Below are 20,913 nucleotides of genomic sequence, written 5' to 3'. Positions count from 1 at the left end.
GCCTGAAAACGAGGAGGTTATGATTAATCAGATACAAGGCACACATGCAACGGTACTTTACAAAATTTCCTTTCCTTACATCTGATTTACTTGCAAGATACGTGTGTACATGTTCTTCCATGGATCTTAGTTGTTCTTGATGTTAGAAACAGATCCTAAGATGATCTTGTGAAGATCTTTTAAATTCTGATCAAGCAAAGAGACAAACATCAAGACTCTATGCTTCCATTCCATCTTTCGGGTCTATACTATTAGGAGATATTTCAAACACAATCCTCTCCCATTATTTAGGTATTTATTGTAAACTGATTTGATATTTCAAGATCCACAATCCTCTCCCATTATTTAGGCATTTATTGTAAATTGATTCTATTGTAATTTTAACATATTCACTCATTTGTAATTTGTATAAATAGATACCTTTATCATCAATAAAAAAACAAGGTAATACAAAATACATTCAAAATCTTTCATGGTATCAAAGCCTTCCTCAAAGTAATTTGCATACCTCACACATATTTCTTCAATGGCCACTCCTAGCTCCCAATCTGACCTTTCTGAAACCTCCAATCCCATTCCGGAATCCTCATCAAACTCATCTGTTACCACCTCTACACTCTTTTTGTTATCCAACATCTGCAACCTCGTACCCATCCGACTAGATTCTACAAATTATATTCTCTGGAAATATAGAGTTTCCTCCATCCTCAAAGCCCATTCTTTCTTTGGCCATATTGATGACACCCTTCCTTGTCCTCCAAAATATTTATCATCTTCAACTCTTGGAACCAACTCCGAAATCAACCCCGAGTATCTTCAATGGCTCTCTCGCGACCAAGCTCTCATTACCTTAATAAATGCCACTCTATTATCCTCTGCCCTTGCCCACGTTGTCGGCTCAGTCTCCTCTAAGGCATTGTGGCTTTCTCTAGAGAAACGTTACTCATCTAATACCCGATCCAATATTCTTGATTTAAGGTCAGCTCTCTATACCATAAAAAAAAACCCCTTCTGAAAGCATTGATCAATACACCTCTCGCATTAAAGCCCTTATTGATAAGCTTGTTGCCGCCTCTATCTCTCTTGAAGATGAAGAAGTCCTTGTTCACTCTCAATGGCCTTCCCGTTTCCTTCAACGCATTTCGTACCTCTATTCGAACTCGCAGCGGCAACATTTCCCTTGAAGAATTTCACACCCTTCTCATTTCGGAAGAAACAACCATGGCCAAAACGTCAGCCATTGAAGCCATTCCAACAGCCATGGCGGCGTTTCACCCATCTCAGCATCACGGCAGCCGCGGACGAGGACGCCGTTTCCACTCCACTGGTAACCCTATTTTTAATTCTTCCCCAAATTCTTCCAATCGTGGGACAAATTTTGCTTCAGGATCGCGTGGCTTAGGAAGCAATAATAATTTCGGTACACAGCCCAATCACTTTTAGCCCAATTACAATAATCATGGCCCATTTCTCCCACCATCCCACTTCACCCCAGTTCATCCCAATCAGCGTGGTATTATTGGGTCTTCTCCTTCACATGGGCCCAGCTTTAGGCTTGAAGCAAATTCTGGATATAATGGCCGCATCTTTTGTCAAATATGTCACAAACAAGAACATGGGGCTCTCGATTGCTATAATCACATGAATTTCTCATATCAAGACCGACACTCACCCTCTTAATTAGCGGCAATGACGGTAAACTCTATGAATTATCAAATCTCTAGTGAAAATACTAACAATTTTTGGTTATCTGACAGTGGATAGAACGTTCACATGACAAATAAGTTAGCAAATCTCAATCTATCCAATAATTATAATGGTGAGGAAACTGTCACAGTGGGAAATGGTCAACCTTTAAATATTGAAAATACTGGCAGCGGTAAACTCTCAACTCCCTCTCATACCTTTAATCTTTCCAAAATACTCCATGCTCCTCAACTTGCTACAAATCTATTATCTGTTCACAAATTTTGTCTTGACAATAATTGTGTCTTTGTTTTTTATACTGACGGGTTCCTCATTCAGGATAAAGTCACTGGCTGAACTCTCTATACCGGTGAAAGCATCAATGGTCTTTATCCTATTCCCAATAGTTCTACTCTATCCACATCCACCATGCATTCCAAATCTTTTAATTTTCATGCAAAACAAGAAGATTCATCATTATGGCATTTTCGTTTTGTCATCCTGCTCCCAAAATTCTTAGTTTTATTTTATCTCGCAATGGTCTGTCTATGTCTTCTTCTATTTCTACTTGCAATTGCATAAGTTGTTTAAAAGCAAAAATGATAAAATTACCTTTTCCTATGTCTTTATCAACTTCTCTTACACCACTTGAACTTGTTCACAACGATGTATGGGGACCCTCTCTAATAATATCTTCTAATGAAAATCGATATTATGTTAGCTTTATTGACAACTTTAGAAAATTTACTTGGCTTTTTCCTATTGCTTACAAATCTGATGTTCCATCTATTGTTCAAAAATTTGTTCCTCTCATTGAAAATCAAATATCTCAAAAATTAAAAAAAATTCGATTAGATGGTGGTGGTGAATTTTGCAACACCACTTTACAATCATTTTTTTATTCCAAATGTATTTTTCACCAAAAATCATGTCCTTACACTCCTGAACAAAACGGTATAGCCGAACGTAAACATCGTCACATAGTTGAAACTGCAATGTCTCTAATTTTCCATTCCTCTGTTCCTCTCGAATTTTGACCTTACGCCTTCTCTACTACAGTCTTTCTTATTATTCGAATGCCCTCTTTCTCATTTAAAATGTTATCACCAAATGTATTTTTAGGCTATCCTCATATCTTCAAAGGCTATATTTGTTACAATCCATTAACCAAACAAACTATAGTTTCATGACATGTTATCTTTTATGAAACAATCTTTCCCTATGCAAATTCCACCAACTCTTCTCCATCTCAATCCCTATCCATCTCTGATCCAAGTATACTACTCACCTTACTAAACATTCCACAACATACACCCTTAAATTCTATTCTCAATATCCAATCCGCACCTATTCACCCTCCCATTGTTGACATTACTTGCCCATCTTTTATGGATACTAATGTCACCTGTCAGTCTTTGAATGTTTCATCTACAGTCAATATAGGAAATGAGATAAATGCTACCACAATTAACTTACCTGATCCACCTCCTCCCCGGAATACTCATGCTATGCAAATTCGAGCAAAATCAGGTATTTTTAAGCCAAAGGCCTTTCACATTACAACTGCTCTCCCAACTCCCACATCATATACAGAAGCCTTCAAATATCCATAATGGTGAACTGCAATGCATGAGGAATTCAATGCTCTTCAAGCACGAGGTACCTGGTCCCTAGTACCTCGACTTCCATCTATGAATGTTGTTGGTTGTAAATGGGTTTTTCGAATAAAATATAATCCCGATGGCACTATTGCTCGTCACAAGGCGCGACTGGTTGCTAAAGGTTATCATCAGGTACAAGGTTTTGATTTTGATGAAACATTTAGTCCTGTTGTTAAGAAACCTACCATACGCATCATTCTTGCTCTTATTGCTCAATACAATTGGTCCTTAACCCATTTAGATGTCAAAAATGCCTTTCTTCATGGTATTCTTCAGGAAACAGTGTACATGGCTCAACCTACTGGCTTCCAAGACAAAAATGTCCCAATCATGTGTGTCTCCTCCACAAGAGTCTTTATGGTCTCAAACAGGCCCCTCGCGCTTGGTTTGAATGTTTTACATCTTATTTATTCACTTTTGGTTTTGTTGCCTCTACAACTGATCCCTCATTATTCATTCGATCAGTCGGATCCTCTCTCACTTACTTACTTTTGTATGTAGATGACATCATTATCACTGAACCTAACTATTTATACATTTCTGTTCTTAAAAACCAATTGGCCCTGGAATTCAAAATATTTGATCATGGTCATTTAAAGTACTTTCTTGGTCTCGAAATCCAATCCTCCATTGATGGCATATTTGTTAACCAAGCAAAATATCTTAATGATCTCCTCCACTCATCTGGAATGACCTTTGCCAAATCTTGTATCACACCAATGTCTACTTCTCTTGATCTTTATACAATTGCACCACCATTTAATGATCCATCACTTTATCGCAGACTAGTTGGTTCCTTGCAATATCTTACCTTCACTCGTCCTGATATTGCATTCTCTATAAATCGTGTTAGTCAGTTCATGCATAAACTAGCTGTCATTCACTTTTTAGCCGTCAAACGCATCCTCAGATATCTTTGTGGTACTCTAACCCTTGGAATAAAATTTCGAAAAGGTTCGTTTTCTCTACAAACCTTTTGTGATTCTGAATGGGCAGGTGATACATCTGATCGACGTTCCACCTCCGGCTTTATCGCCTTTCTTGGTTCTAATCCAATATCTTGGTCTTCTAAAAAGCAATCTACCGTCTCTCGTTCCTCCACAGAAGCAGAATATCGTTCTCTTGCCACTACTATTGTCGATCTTTATTGGATCAGATAGCTTCTATGTGATCTTCATGTTCCCCTTAAGACATCACCAACATTATGCTGTGACAATGTTTCCGCTATATCTCTGGCTCATAATCCAGTTTTTCATGCTCGCACCAAACACATTGAAATTGATTATCACTTTGTTCGGGAAAAAGTTCTTGGGAAAGACATCTCCATCCGTTACATCTCTTCCAACAACCAACTTGCTGATATTCTCACAAAGCCACTCCTATCTCCTACATTCCTTCACCTTCGAGACAAACTACTGACTCAACCTGAGTCATCCATTTGAGGGAGGATATTAGAAGATATTTCAAACACAATCCTCTCCCATTATTTAGGTATTTATTGTAAATTGATTTGATATTTCAAGATCCACAATCCTCTCCCATTATTTAGGCATTTATTGTAAATTGATTCTATTGTAATTTACCATATTCACTCATTTGTAATTTGTATAAATAGGTACCTTTATCATCAATAAAAAGCAAGGCAATACAAAATACATTCAAAATCTTTCATATATAGGGGAAACCAAAATTATTAAGATCATAAAACTATGTAATAGTTTCCATAACGATAGCCTCATAAAAGCACAGCACAAATAAAATCATCTTACATCTTTTCTAGAACAATGTCTTTTGCGTGAGAAGATTTAGCAAATGGTTTCTTCCAATCACTTCCAAGATGGGATTTCTTGTATGCTTTGTCAGCCCACCTTTTTTTTCTACAGTGGGACTTCAACTTGCGACCCGCTCCCATTCCTTATGTTTTCCTGTAAGACATTACTACTTCTTAACCAGAGATACAACTGCCATTTAGATCAAAACATAAAACATAAAAACATGAACTAATAAAACATCTAAAATGCCACAATTAACCTATAAGATCCAAAGGGAAACTATAGATAAATCCTAGTTTACAAAAAGCATTGGGAACAAAGTTGAAGTTTAGTGCATCTTTCCATTCCCAAGCAGACGGTCAGTCAAAGAGGACAATCCAGACCTTAGAGGACATGTTAAGAGCATGTGTCCTCCAGTTTAAAGGAAGTTAGGATACCCACTTATCACTTACGGAGTTCGGTTATAATAACAACTATCAGTCTAGTAGCGACATGCACCATTTGAGGCTTTGTATGGCAGACTATGAAAAACTCCTATGTGCTTGAACTAAGTGGGAGAGAAAAAGTTAGTTCATCCTGAGTCAGTATAAGTCACGATAGATAGTATTAAGCTGATTAGACAGAACCTGAAAATAGGTCAAGATTGACAGAAGAGCTACGGAGATAGTGATGAAGAGACTTAGAATTTCAAGTTGGAGATCAAGTTTTCTTCAAGTTATCTCCGTGGAGAGGTTTTCTTTTCTTTGAGAGGAAATGTAAGTTGAGTCCTAGATATATTGATCCTTACAAATAACAGAACGAGTTGGGCCAGCAGCCTATAAACTTGAATTGCCAGCACTTGCTCGAATATATGATGTTTTTCTTGTATCTATGTTGAGGAAATATATTTCAGATTTGTTACATGTGTTGCAAGTGCAACTGATGGACCTGAAAGAAGACTTGCGTTATGAGGAGGAAGAAGTTCAAATCCTTGACAGCAAAGAGCAAGTGTTGAGGAACAAGACAATCCCACTCGTGAATGTTCCTTGGAGACATCACGGAATAGAAGAGGCAACCTAGGAATCAGAAGACCAGATGAGGAGGAGTTACTTGACGCTCTTCGCCTAAGGACTTCTAAATTTCAAGGATGAAATATTGTAGGGGGAGGTAAGTTGTAAACCCGAGAATTTCTTTAGATTATTTGTTGTTGTCATATATTATACGAAGTTGAATTTAAGTTGTTTAATGGTTGAAGAAAAATGGCAAAACTTTTCATTCAAGTTGTTTTAATAATTCAAAATTTTATTAGATAAAAAAAATGAAAGGATAAAATAAAATGGAGATAATTAAAGAATAAAAAGGAAAGAATTATAAAAGGACAAAAGAGTAGAGAGAGAAGGAAACCACTGCTTTTTTTTATATGACTCTCCATCGCCCAAGCTATTTCTTCTTTTTTTTTACCAAAAATTCAAAGGCAGCTGGAGGTAGAAAGCAAGGAAGAAGAAAAAGGAAAAAGGTTGTGAATGGAGGTGAATAGAGGTGACGGAGATGCCAAAAAGCTTGAAGGAAGAAGCAGCCATGGTAGAAGTTTGGAGTTCCACTACAAGAAGAAGGGGGTATGTCAACGCAAATATGCATCGACATAATCGAAAAATACGTCGAGAGAGGCTACCCTGACATCGGCAAGGATGTCATGAGAAAAGCATCAGCATCGCCTCTTCAGACATGAGAACGGGATGGCGTTGCCAAAGCTTACTCCGATGCACTCTTCACTGACATGGTCAACACGTCGGCAGTGCAAAACTACTAACACGTGTTAACAGCGCCACAATGCCTCATATAGACGTTGCTATGTGTGTCGGTGTCGTCTATTATGTGGCGTTGACAATGCTATCAAATTTAATTTTTTATTAGTTAACGTAGAATTTATAAAAAATTAACATAAAATCTAACTTTTATTAATTAATTTAAACTCAATAAAAAATTATTACAATTCTAAATTGAATTAGAATTAACATAAAATAAAAAATTACTAAAATACCAAATCGAATTTATTATTCATTGAAATGTTAACAAAGTACACATTCGTAGTTAATTCAAATATAAATTACATAAATAATACAAAGTAAAAATGAAAACTTAAACGTAATTTAAAGCATCGAGGCTAGTTTCTCAACTTCTGCACATTGCCTTAACATCACTAAAGCTAGTATGAACATAGGAACATGGGCAAGATGTGCGAAGAGGAAAATCGAACATTATTATGAGGTTCAGGAGGTTGCTTCAAACAGAAAGAACCCTAATTCTGGTGGTTCAGAAAATTGATTCGAAAGAGAGGAGCAGAAAATGACAAGTTTCTCACTTGCATATTACCTAATATGCAAGTAAGGAAGTTTCTATGACATATATGATCGGTTCTCGATCTTGTCATTTTTTGCTCCTCATTTTCTGAACCACCAGAATTAGGGTTCTTTCTGTTTCAAGCAAGTTTATATTTCTCTGGACGCGGCTCATAATAATGTTCAACTACCCTCTTTACACATGTCGCCCATGTCTCTATGATCAAACTAGCTAAAATAATGTTCAACTTTCCTTTCTCTGTTTGAGTTCCTCCATTGCACATAATGCTGAAATACACAACAAGTTTAATATCAAAAATAGATACAATATACGTACAATAGAACATACATTTGTATGAAACAACAGAACAACCATCAATATACATTCAAAAGCATCAACATACATACAACAGAACAACCATCAACTACAATCTCTACAATCTAAATATTTATGTCAAAACATTACCCTAAATATAAACTACAAATAGAAACAGAAACATTACCCTAAACATAACCATAAACATTACACTAAACATAAACTACAATCTCTACAATCTAAACCTTTATGTCAAAACTTTACTCTAAACATAGAATACAAACAGAAACATAAACATTACCATAAACATAAACATAAACATTACCCTAAACATAAATTACAATCTTTACATTCTAGACATTTATGTCGAAACATTACCCAAAACATAAACTACAATCTCCACAATCTAAACATTTATGTCGAAACATAAACATATATGTTGAAACTTAAATCTAAAATATAAAATCTAAAATCTAAAATCAAAAATCAAAAATAAAAAATCTAAAGGGTTTGAAACTTACCAAAAATGAAAGAACGACGGCGAGATGACGAGGGAGACGGTGGCGGAGAGGAAAACGACGGCAAGAGCAAGGCACGGAGGTAAGCGACAAACTCTTCTCCCCTCCTCCTGCTTCTTCTCCTCTCTCTCTTCGAAATTTCAATTTTGTCTTTTAGAGAACTGAAACAAAATATATAGGGGAACTTCCGACGCCGTTAGCTACTCATCAAGAATAGTTCAATACTGTCCCGACGAATCACTAATGGCGTTAGGAGTAGGTACATTTTTTCCGACATCATGCAAGAAGCGTCAGGGATCTTGCTTTGACACGTATTTAATGTTTGAGTTTATCCCGATGTCTCATGCAATCCGTTGGGACCTATATACCTATTCCCGATGCCATGCATGAAGCGTTGGAAATAAGGCTCTGAAACATAATAAATGTTCGAGTTTATCCCAACATCTCGTGCTACACGTCGAGAACTATGTTTCTATTTCCAATGTCAATTGAGAACCATCGGGACTGACTTGTTTTATCTCGACGTGTGATGAAGAAAATCAAGAAAATATGCTATTAAAATAAAGCTTTCACAGTTTCCCGACGCCGGGACTAGCAGGGAAAATTTCCAATGTGAAAATTTTCGTCCGCACACCCAACTTCTGCGAGCCACGTGTCGCTTATCTGTGTCGCGCGCTTCCTCAATATCGCGGGTTCGAATCTCTACTCCTGGAGAATTGATTTTCCTCATTTGTTTTCAATGTTATTTTCATGATACCCTCTTTATCTTTCTGAAAAACTTTCGTCATTCCTGTCTTCCCACTTTGCGCGCGTCTTCAAGGTAGTGGCTTCGAATCCCAGTGGCTGTCATTCCATATTTTTTCTTTACATACTCCTTTCTCCCCAAATTTTAATCATAACTCAATTCCTCTCAATTTTTTGTACAATCTTTCTATCCAAATAAATAAATTTCCACTGTTTTTCTCTTCAGTTTTCCTACACAGACCATCCGATTTCCAGCAAAATTGCTTAATCCAAATGGAGGGGTAAGTTCTAGGTGAGGTTAGGGGCATTGGGATTTTCTTATCTTTCGAGTGTTTTCATTATTTTTATCAAGATTGCCGTTGAATTCCTTTAATTTCTTTCAAAAACATTACTTTCTTTTTTTCATGTGTTTTGTTTCCAAATTAATTCTTTAGGTTTGTTTTTTGAATTCTCAAAGCATCTTGTACTTTTTGTATGCAATATATTTTTCTTTTGAATAATTAATGAGTTTTGTTGAAATGCTTTTACGACTCTTATTAGAATTTTGATAACAATTCTTAAATATGGTGTAATTTGAGTTCTTGTTAGAATTGCTTCATTTTCTATATAATTGAAATTGGTCCCACATTTTGCTGGACAACTTTAATTTATTCAATTCAATTTACTATTTCCCTCAAATATGCAATGTACAATTCTTGTGAAAATGAAGCGAAGAATTATTACTTTCCAAGAATCTTAAATTTAATTTCTAGTATGATTCTGACAATTGTTTTGAATTTGGTAATTGTCGAAATTTTCCAATTCATAATCTTGGGAAAAGATTCATTGCCTGTTATTGTTTAGAATAATTGTGTTTTTAAATAAGTGAGTTCCTCAAATGGATAATCGTGCATTTCTGTCGATTAGAGGTCTTGAATATTGTACACATTATTTATGGATTTATGCAAAACTCCCAAACAATTTGACCAAGAATCATTGTTTTCTTACCCTATGATAAAGATTGCACCCAAAACCAATGCCCTTGCCTCTTTTATTTCTTAGAGAAGTTTAATTATAGTTTTTGTTTTGTTTGATTAAAACTTACTTCAATTTTCTTTTCATTCTTGTCCAAACAAATGTTCTTTAAATTCTTGCATTACTTTTTTTATAATTTCTCTTTCTACTAACAATTCTTCCCAGCAGTTTCGATTACAAGAAAGATTTATATTCCATCAAGCACTCCCTAGGATTCGACCTTTACTCTCGTATACTATGGTAAAACATACTAAGTAGGAAAAATTATAAATACTTTTTGGGAGAAAACGGTAAGATTTCCATGTTCAATTTTCTTTGTTTGCAACTCTAACAAACTTTTGTTAATAATAATTTCATTTAGTTGCAATTTTTTTGTCATTAAATGACCTTACCTTGCATTAATTTTAGCTAAACATTTTCGTCATCAAAAATGGTGCTGATGGGGCAAAGAGATGGTTGATAAATTTAGATCCTAGAACTATAACATCTTAGGAACAATTAAAGAAAACATTCTTAGATAAAAAAATTTCTTTTACTAGAGCACAATCAATTTTAAAATATTTTTTTTATGCTAAACAATATCGAAAGAAGACTTTGTTTGAATACTAGGAGAGATACAACAAATTGTGTGCCAAATTACCTTATCACCAATTATCCGATAGGGACAAATCCAATACTTTTATTCAAGTTTGCTACTGTCGAATAGAAATTCAGTCGATGATGCAACAAAAGGTGCTTTAGTTGATAAAACCCCTTCTGAAGCAAAAACATTGATTTCAAGGATGGTCGAATTTTCTCAAAATTTTTGTAGTAGATCTTTGGAATCTAATAACACTTTGTCTAGTGAAAATTCTGTGAATGACCAAGTTAATTTGCGCACTAAACTATTTTTCTCTCTTATGAAGGGCAAGGTTCCCAAGATAGCTTCATGTGGAGTATGTGGCATGATTGGCCACTATAACGATTAATGTCCTGACTTGAAAGGTGGTTTTAGGAGGAATGACCCCCAAAGCAACACGTATAACTCCGAATGGAGGGATCATCTCAACCTTAGATGAGGTCCACAAGACCAAAAGTTGTCTAACACTTCTTCCTCTTCTTCCTCGTTACAAGGGAAAGGTACGTATCTTGAAGGAATCCTATTTAAATTATCTTTTAGTTCAAATAGCTTCAAAATTGATTTTGAAAAGAATCTGGCTAGGGTTACTAAACAAACAGGTAATGCAACTGGTAAATTAGGAATGCAATGCACGATTGTATGCTTAAAATGAATGCTTCAATTTCAGAATTAGGAGATAAATAGAACCAACTGGTTATTGCTATTATTAAGATGCAAGGTAAAGGCAAGTTACTTGCCCAACTCGACCATTCTAATGTAGTGTGATCTATACGTAATGGTAGGACTTTAAATGAGCATGGTAATATTTTCTTATCTGAAGATGAACCAAAATCTATTAATGTTAACTCTAATGTCAATGAAGAGAAAAAGGTACCATATAACCCTACTGCATCTAATGATTCTTCTTTTTCAAATGTTGTTAGAAACTATATAGCTAAACCTCGTTTCCTTCTAGGCTAACACATTTAAGGAAGGAATTAAAAAATAACGAGGAGATACTTGAATTCTTCAAGAAGGTTGAGATCAATCCTACCACACCCCTTTCCAGATCGACTACTCTAGACCCGAGAGACAATGTGAAGTCAACCGATATCACTCCTCTTCTAAACGACACCGGCTGACCCTTAATCTTTAGCCTTTAAATGAAATGCAAACGAAAGCTAACACATATAAATGTAGTGCAACTCTTTTATTAAACCAACTTTACGTAAGTTTTACAAAGACATTTAACAAAAACCATAATTACATAGAAACATACTCCAATTTAGCCCTCCTAAATCTAAGTCTGATGTGATTAAACGACTAACTAAACATAGGTTCAAAATAACTATACAAATACGATAGTAAAACAAAATCCTTTAGCAAACAGATGATGGCGAATCAGGCTCCGAGGATATGATCTCTACCTAAAAAGTGGGAAAACATTTTGAAGAGTTTGAGATAAATGATCCCAATGAGTGATAGGTTTTCAAATAGCTTAACATAAACCTTTTAAAACAATAAACAATGAACAATATCTTGAATGTGCTTTTTTCGAAGCCTTTGCCTCAAACTTGGGCCGTTTTATTTCAATAGAAATTTCCAACTTTTGAACTTTGCTCCATCACCTAGTACGATTACAGAACACAACCCAACTTTAACTCCTAGATGATACCTCAAGAGATAATAATAAAACAGTATAATACATAACTTCTTTTCTTTATTAACTTCACACCTTTATAAGATTATACATTACAAATTACATTCTTTTTTCTCATGGAACATAAAACTAAAATTGAATTGTGACCCACTTTTCTTCCTCCACCGCTTAACACTGCTTCTTGAGCCAGAGTACTTAGAGGTGTAAGGTCTTTCTTTCATCCTTCTCCTCGGTCTCCCAACCAATCCAACTCAATGCAAACTTCAGGGCTTCGTTTCCTTTGCTCAATTCTTCGACTCTTTTACTCTCGAGCTTGGCCTCACCAACTTAGGTGTAGCACTCGCCTTTCTTCTGAACTGAGTTTTGGGCATTAAGGAACGATGTGCTTACTAACTGATTGCTTAAACATGAGATAGGATGACCCCGCTTGCAAGCCGCACAAGTCTACATAACCATCCTCTTTCTTCTTAGTTACTTGGCTTCCATCCCTTACTTGGCTTCAACACCTAATCAATCTGAGGAGAGAAAAACTTAAAATGTAAGTCAAATACTTAGTGAGTAATGAGTTTAGGAAATACCTTTTTGGGCAATACAATAAGTTAGATATAATTAATATCAATGCCAAAACGTAAGCATATATATAACAGATATATATAATCTCATCACTTCACAATCACAGGCTTTCCTCTCATCAAACATGGTGTGAGACATGTACCTAAGAGAGGCTAAAATTTAACTAAGTGTTTAAGAGAAGGCATTTTGACTGGTGTCAGGTGATAAGAAGTAGGCATTTGGAGATCTTTGAGAGATGAAGAGGAGAGGGCGAGGAGACCTTAGAACGTGGGTTGAGTTTTCCCACAAACTGAAGGCTAGGCGAGAAGGGTAAAGGAAACTTCTGTAGAAGATTAAACTAAACATGATTAAGTTAAATATGAAGTTCACATGTATACCACTAAGAGTAGGAGCTGGCAAAATATTAAGAGTTTGAGCATGAATAATCCATTTTAGGATTAGTATAAATAGGGGTGAAGTCAAATTATTAAGTGTTGTTACTCGGAAAGATTGAAGAGAAAACTAAGTTCTGAAGTTCTGTTGAAGGACTACGCGAAAAGAAGTGTAGGAGTAATTAAGTTTAAGGAACCAAGTTATTGCGAGTGTTTTTCTTAAAATACTTTGCTTTGTTTAAAAGTTTTTTTTTTAAGCTTCTACTAATTTGAAATAATGTTTAATTTATGAATGTTTCCAAAGGTATTTCAAATAAAAAATTTATGCTATGATCAAAGTATGTTTTATGTTATTCTAATAATTATGAAATAGTGTTCAAATCATTAGTTTTCTTTCTATCAATGAGCTAACTGTTATGTGTATGTAAAGAGTAAATGATGCCATGTATAGAAGGCATGCATGGTGAAATTAGGCAAGACAATGCGCAAAAGATGTATATTACGCTTTGGTCTGAGCTACAAGAAATGAATCAAGATATTCTTGGATGATGTTGATGAAAAGGTCATCTCAGTAGTCTAAACTTGAGGTGATGAGTCTTGCATAGAGAATGATTCAGGTTCATGGTGAAAGGAATGTATTTATAACTAATGTGTGATTATGTGAAATGTATGCTTATGCGATATGATATGTTTATGTGAAAAGATATGTTTAAGTGATTTGATGTGAACAAATGATGTTTTGGAAGTTATTTCACGAAAGGTTTTCTTAAGACCTTACTAAGTCTTTTGACTTATGTTTTAAAGTTTTACTTTTCAAGTATCAGGCATTAAGGGCAAAGTAAAGGAAAGGGTAAGAAGCTTGCTAGGCAAAGAAAGGATACCAAGGCATTTAGTTTAGAGCTTAAGAGTTGTATCTATGTATTTTTATAAAGTGCTGTAAACGCATAACTTAAGTAATAAAAGTTTAAGTTTTGGTTACTTCTATTGTATTAAATTTCTTTATCGCCTAAAGTTTATTTATAAGTTATAAGTTAAGTTAAAGAAGCTACTAGGTGAGTAAGCAAAGTTTTAGGTCCTCAAGCTAAGTGTCTTTGGCATTTAACGCACCAAAAATACTCAAGGAATATCGCGTCTCGCATGGCAAGTTAGGATGCATGTCGAATGGGATGTGACACATGGTCACAACCATTACAAGGATTCCACACGACAAGCATTACCGCACCATCATTTCTCATCACTGGGACCTGTGATTCTCCCCTCACCTGAACCTGGGACACAACTCAACTAGCGTCTCGTGAGTTTCTTGGGATTTCCACCAACGTCTCACATTTCATTTCTCGCCTTCTGGCCTGGGATTCTCCATTCGCTTAGACTTGGGAAACATCTCAACCAGCATCTTACGAGTTTCCTAGGATACCAATCGTTTCACAATCATTTTCTGCCACATCGTCCTGGGATTCTCCCCTCGCTTAGACCTAGGACATATCTTAACAAGCATCTTATGAATTTCATGAAATACCCACCTACATCTCGCGATTGATTTCATTAATACACAATATACTATAAACATCATAGCAAATGTTAGCTTTGTAACAGAAAACAACACATCATCACAAGACCACCTAGATCGCAAGATCACGAAGAGATATAACGACACATACACAAAAGATACTTCCTATAAATGTCGCATCATAATATAACATTTGACATATCACTAGAAGAATTTTGGCCTTTAATGTCACTTGGCAACCGACATCTTTGTGAGCGTTATTAAAGGCCTTTAATGTCGGTTGGGCTTTAATGTCGGGTTAAAAACGACATTAAAGGCCTTTAATGTCAGTTTTCAACCGACATCTTTGACGGTGTTATTGATGCCCTTTAATGTCGGTTGGGCTTTAATGTCGGTTTAAAAACGACATTAAAGGCCTCTTTAATGTCGGTCTGTCAGTTTTCAACCGACATCTTTGATAGTGTTATTGAAGCCCTTTAATGTCGGTTGAACTTTGATGTCGGTTTAAAACCGACATTAAAGCCTAGTTTTTGGATTCATTTTTACAAATTTATTTTTATTTAATTGTCACATTATTGTCCTATAGACCGACATTGGATCAATGTAGATAAATATGTTTTTCACACGCCAACAAACCAATGAAATTCATATTATGTTAGAAACTATAATATTTGTCTTTTACATTTGAATACACAAAATAAAATCTTAATATTATGTATATACATTCTACAATAGTACATGAAAAAAGATTCTAATACAAGAATTAAATAATTAAAAATCCTAAATGCCTTCTCAGTCTTCAATTTTCAACGGTCATTTGGCAATCTCTGCACAATCGCTTAGTTTTCAACCCGATATGACTTCAATTATCTACAAACAATATCCAAATAAACCATTTATATAGAATAACAAAGCTGTTTGAAGTACTAAAATTGCAGAGAAGGATGAAAAGTTTTTAAGATTTTATATCCACACCCCAATCCACATAACTCTCTTTAGTCTACCTCAGTCATCAGGCTTTCCTAAATCTCTTCAATCTATTATTAGAAATATTCCATAGATGCAATCATATACAATCCTTTTCCCAAATAAAAAAAAAAAACATTTTATGTGGCAACCTATGAACTCTTGTAATTGATTAGCTCATAATATTGCCCGCCAAATGAATAATCAACATTTTTTTACATAACATTATTATGAAAACCAATATCAATCTATAAAGAAATAAGCAACATCAACACAATAAGTTGAAAAGTAAAGCAATCATATTTTTATACCTTGGGTGTGGAGAACCTTTGATTGGCTTTTGGCCATATTTCCTCCATGAATAATCATCATATCTGCTAGCTTGTTACTAATCGTGGGCACCTTAATCGACCGCTTCACTCTATGCTTCACTCTAGTGTTATTAAAGGCCTTCCCCTTTCCTACAATTGCATTTCATAACAAACATATCAACACAAAATACACAATCAACAACCAACAATCCATTCTAAGATTCTTGTAATTATGAATAAAATCATCTTTACTCTTGGACTTATCAGGATCAAGAAAGTGAATAAAAATGATTGCTTTACTTTTCAACTTATTGCTCAGTTATCATAATCAGCACATCAAGTTGACTCTCATTTATTAGATGCTCAGTTATAGTAACTTCATTATCTGCTGATACTTTAAGATGAATAAAAATGGAAACAAAAACCTTATGATTCAAGAGAATGAGGAGGAAAGCTTTACATACCTTTAGCTCTTCTTCTTACATTTCTAATGATAAAAAAGTTGCTCGAAGCCAAATGAATTGAAATAAAAGCAATAAATAAGCGTGAGAGGAGAGCCAAATGAATTGAAAGATTCATGTCCGGTTCAAGAAGGCATCATCCAAGACTTCAAAGAAGTAAAAGGAATACAAATTTATTAAAATGTATAACTAAACCTTATTCACTCATCTAGAGTTGCCATACCGGTCCAACAATTGTAGCAAGAATCTCCATTATCAATAATAACACGTACACAACAAATAATAATGTATAATTTTTTTAGCAAGAAACTAGAAGATATATAAGGTGTACTTGAATATCTCAACTAGGTTGGTATATTCTTAACACCCTCAACATATATCAAACTAAAATAGAAATTCATTCCGTGAATTTAAAAAAAAAAACCAAAAGAGTACATGAAGAACATAACATAGCCACCAACTTTATCAGCAGTATTCACCTCACCACGAGATAACAATTGGCCCAAAGAAGAGCTTACAGTTGTCCCTCTACAGAGCATCTTACTCTTAATTTTAGAAAATTACTCATCAATGGCAGCATTGTTTTTATAGAGAAAGTTAAACAATGGAGAAAAAAAATGACATGACGCGTAAACAAAAATTTCTAAGTACTTGAATTTTGGAACTTGAAATAACTGCTGCGAAATTGAACCATTTGAGATATATATACCTAGCTAATCAAAGTCCTCCTAACTAACAATATTCTCTTGAGGCCAAAAAAGCAAGTTCCAATTATGAAATTTTAACTACAAATACTTGCAACAGAAAATTCTTTCTCTCGAACAAAAAGAAGTTTCTATCAACCTTAAGGAAGTCTAAGCACCTGGTTTGAAGAAATATCAGAACTTACTTTCACAGTATTTTAGTTGGAGAAGAGAGCTCGTCGATTTCGTTACTGTCAGATCTTGACAGTCATTGTGACTTGCTGAAGCAACTAAACCAGTAGCATTTGGCTCAATTTTTTGGTCATTCTAAAAAAACATAGTTATAAGTTTTTTATAACTGCTCTTGGAATGGTAGCAAACTCCTTAGGAAGCTTCTTAATGACTTTTACATCATTGGAAAGAGCATTAATAAAATGATCTTCATCAAAAATATCTGAGAAGTTGGTGCACAACAAACGAACATGAATTGAAAAACTTCAGATAAACAACAAAAGAAGACTAGAGATAAAAAATTCAAATCTACCTAGAGTCATTCCAAAATGAATGCTTGTCAAGATCAGGAATCACGAGGGTTGCATTAATTATACGTGCTATTGCAACCATGTCACATATCTGCAATCGAAGGGTAGGAACAACCTTAGGTCTCAAACATTTGTACTGTATTTCATATGACGGACACAATATTATTCACCAAACCTTAATATATATATATATATATATATATATATATATATATATATGATGTGAAAACAGAAATTACAACTACTGCTTAAGCCTACATCTGTGAAGTAATTTATCAATTTGTCTCATACATGAATATAGATTATACTATCATGAACTGATCTCATTATATAATTACTGGAATTTTTCTAATATCCCTACCAGAATTATTTAAAATGTATCGCTATTTTGTGGGTCCACCAACCTTCTTCTGACTTTATTTATTAGTGTATAGTTGGATGCTTGTTAGTAACTAGGGATACTTAAGTATTTCTGTGTGATGTTTCAACCACCAAAAAGCATTAAATCGACATTTTCTCCTAGAATCAAATGAACCTTAATTTGTATGAACAAAAAAATCTTATTCCAGACACAGGGACCAGATCATGTGAGGAAAATGAGGAAGACAGTGCAAAAAAAAAAAAAAGTGATTACAAACCCCAGCGCGCATTTGATTAAGCCCTCCATTTGTATGAACCAGAAGGAAACCTCTTGTCTTTCCAGGAGCTGAAAAATCCCCAAAAATGAAACAATAATAACAAACATACAAGTGTAGTTACACATAATAGTATTTTGTTTTAAGAAGAGAAACAAATAACAATTTCGAACTGTCTTACATGAGTAATTAAGACTAGGCTTAGTGCAGGGAAAGAAATTACGACTCGAAGGAGGAGTCCAAAGAGATGAACGACTATACGACTCAGTTTGCTTCCATTTCCTGGCTCTTCTTACTATCAAGATCAAACAACTATTAATTAATTAAAATGAGATGCAACAATACACATGGATTTTTGGTGTTGGATTCGCATTGACCTCCAATATTTTCACAAAAAGGTGCATGGCTTCAGCAGGAACCATATTTCCAAGCCCATCCCAGCTGCAGAATCCCAAATAAGTTCCTCAAAAACTCTCAACATGATCGAAGCAAACCCATAATTATACAAGTGAATTAAAAAGCGTGTTATAAACTTCTATGCAGCTTAATTGCACTCTCTATCCAAATTCCTAGCGAATGGTTAGTTAACTGTTGACGCAAAAGTAATCATTGACTCAGGATGTGAAAAGAGATTACAATACAATGAACACAGCATATAACCAATCTACAAAGGTAGAGCATGAGCAATAGTGAAAACTATCTGGTTGCAATGACTACCATCAAATACAACATCAACAAACCCTAACCACGAATATACAGCACAACAATTTACTAAGAATAAAGAGATTGGACAGTAATATTTTGAAATAAGTTATCTTTAAGAGCATCAGTTCATCAATGCCAAAAGCAGACAAAATATTGACAAGAAACTGTGACCGAGTATGTGGTGTTAGCACCAAGAAAATCACAGAATGGAAAATACCCATTAATTAGTAGCATTGGCCAAATACCATAGCTAACCTTCTCCACAAATTGCTTCTTCCAATAAGCCAGAGCCACTATACGATTCCATTTGAACCACTTAAGGACATTTTGTAAAATTAGATATCATAACTAGAACAATGACCAACTTCAATTGCAATAATTTCGTACCAAGATGACAGAGTAGATAACATTTGGAAAAATTCTAAACCCCATCTATTCAATATGTTGTTTTTTATGTTGATTTAGATAATATATCTGCATGAGAAGGAATATAAGCTAACAAACCTCTTCCATTTGCTTTTCTCGATTGCATGCCAACTACTGGGTTCAGGTAAATTACAATGCCCTACTGTAGCCTGTAATAAGAATAGTTAAGAGTTTGGCCGGTATCCTTACAATAATTCAGGATTCGCTCAAATAAACAATAAACCCATTCAGTAAGACAATTTGGTACTGACATACATTTAGCATTCCTAATAAATTTGTGAATTCAGCAAGCTTTAAACTCGATCTATAACCTCCAAGCACAAAGCATGTCAGGAATCAATCTTCCCAAACATAAATTTAAATCGTACGGTCAGATCTACCAAAATCATTCCCCGAGTTAACAAAGAAAATAAAGGACTCAAACCTCTGAATTCCATAACCAGAAAATTAGCAATCTAAACTTCCAAATCAACACCATAATTCAGCAAATCGGTAAGCTCACATTACACCAGTAATACCAAAACAATTTACAAAAAGAAATTTCCAGCTATCTGGAGGCAAGCAATTAAACCTTAGACGACTCAGTAATCAGAATGGCCACCACAATTCGTACAAAAGACTAAATCAAAAATGAAAATACGCTTGAAGCAAATAACACCCTCAGAAAACACATTATGCCTCCACCATTACACAAATCGAAAGGGAAAACGCAACCAAAGTCACACAAAAAATGCACCAATCTCAAACCTCAACCAAACTAAAACAGCACCGGTAAGTCACAGGTGTAAGAACACGTGGTAGTACCTGCTGATACAAGCTATAGAGTAACAAAGCGGCCTCATCAGAGAACTTAGACCTGAGGGCCTTTGAAGACAATTTCGGTGATCCATCAAAATCGGCATAAGAAGCCACAGCGTAGAACCGATCGGGATATTGCAAGCCGGAGCTCGCCCTCACCATCGCAGCCATCTCTTCTTCGCCTTCTTCTATGTAAGCTTAGGAATTGGACGAACAAACAAGTTGCACCTGAGGTTATAGCCGTCATCGTCTGATGGAATTATGTGAGAGAGGTATCAAAGGCGGAGAGAAGGGAGCTAGAACTTTGCGACGGTGGAGATTGAAGAAAGGGAAGAAGAGGAGATGAAAGATGGACGAGGATTAGATGCAAGAAGGGAAGACGAGAGGGATAGAGGGGAGGGATGAAGGCGGCTGCTAATGGGTTAAAGGAAAAAGCATTAAAACCCTAGTGTAAAAGGGAAATATTAATTAAATAAAAATAATAATTAAAAAGAGTAGCTTTAATATCGGTTTTAAACCGACATTAAACATCCGCATTTTAAAAATCGACATTAAACATTCATTTTCATTTTTTTCAACCGACACCAAAGGTCATATTTCTTCTAGTGTATACATGAAAATCATTCACATTGATATTCATTGTTC

At 35.0% G+C, this 20,913-nt stretch overlaps 1 protein-coding gene and 1 long non-coding RNA gene across 2 annotated transcripts; one reads left to right on the top strand and one right to left on the bottom strand.

The window, feature by feature from the left end:
• The first annotated feature begins 3,311 nt into the window (after positions 1 to 3,311).
• LOC107991704 (uncharacterized mitochondrial protein AtMg00810-like) lies at positions 3,312 to 4,507 on the top strand. Its single transcript, XM_051090583.1, has 2 exons — positions 3,312 to 3,732; positions 3,849 to 4,507. The coding sequence occupies exons 1-2, from the start codon at positions 3,312 to 3,314 to the stop codon at positions 4,505 to 4,507; spliced, it is 1,080 nt and encodes a 359-aa protein (XP_050946540.1).
• A 13,208-nt stretch (positions 4,508 to 17,715) lies between these two features.
• Positions 17,716 to 18,588, bottom strand: LOC127151476 (uncharacterized). The gene is made up of 3 exons (XR_007824464.1): positions 18,521 to 18,588; positions 18,343 to 18,410; positions 17,716 to 17,795 (listed from the first exon to the last, which is right to left on the bottom strand). It is a non-coding gene; the product is annotated as an uncharacterized LOC127151476 (long non-coding RNA).
• Positions 18,589 to 20,913: the final 2,325 nt, after the last annotated feature.

The sequence above is a fragment of the Cucumis melo genome, chromosome 10 (assembly GCF_025177605.1).
Source record: "Cucumis melo cultivar AY chromosome 10, USDA_Cmelo_AY_1.0, whole genome shotgun sequence".
Lineage (NCBI taxonomy): Eukaryota > Viridiplantae > Streptophyta > Magnoliopsida > Cucurbitales > Cucurbitaceae > Cucumis > Cucumis melo.
This window is presented reverse-complemented; position numbering and strand designations above follow the sequence as displayed.

What these genes read in the sequence shown, in the direction of transcription:
- LOC107991704 (XM_051090583.1), top strand. Translation starts at nt 3,312, where the DNA reads ATGCATGAGGAATTCAATGCTCTTCAAGCACGAGGTACCTGGTCCCTA. An exon ending in AAACAGGCCCCTCGCGCTTG is followed by an intron (nt 3,733 to 3,848) that starts GTTTGAATGTTT and finishes TTTTGTATGTAG; the next exon opens with ATGACATCATTATCACTGAA.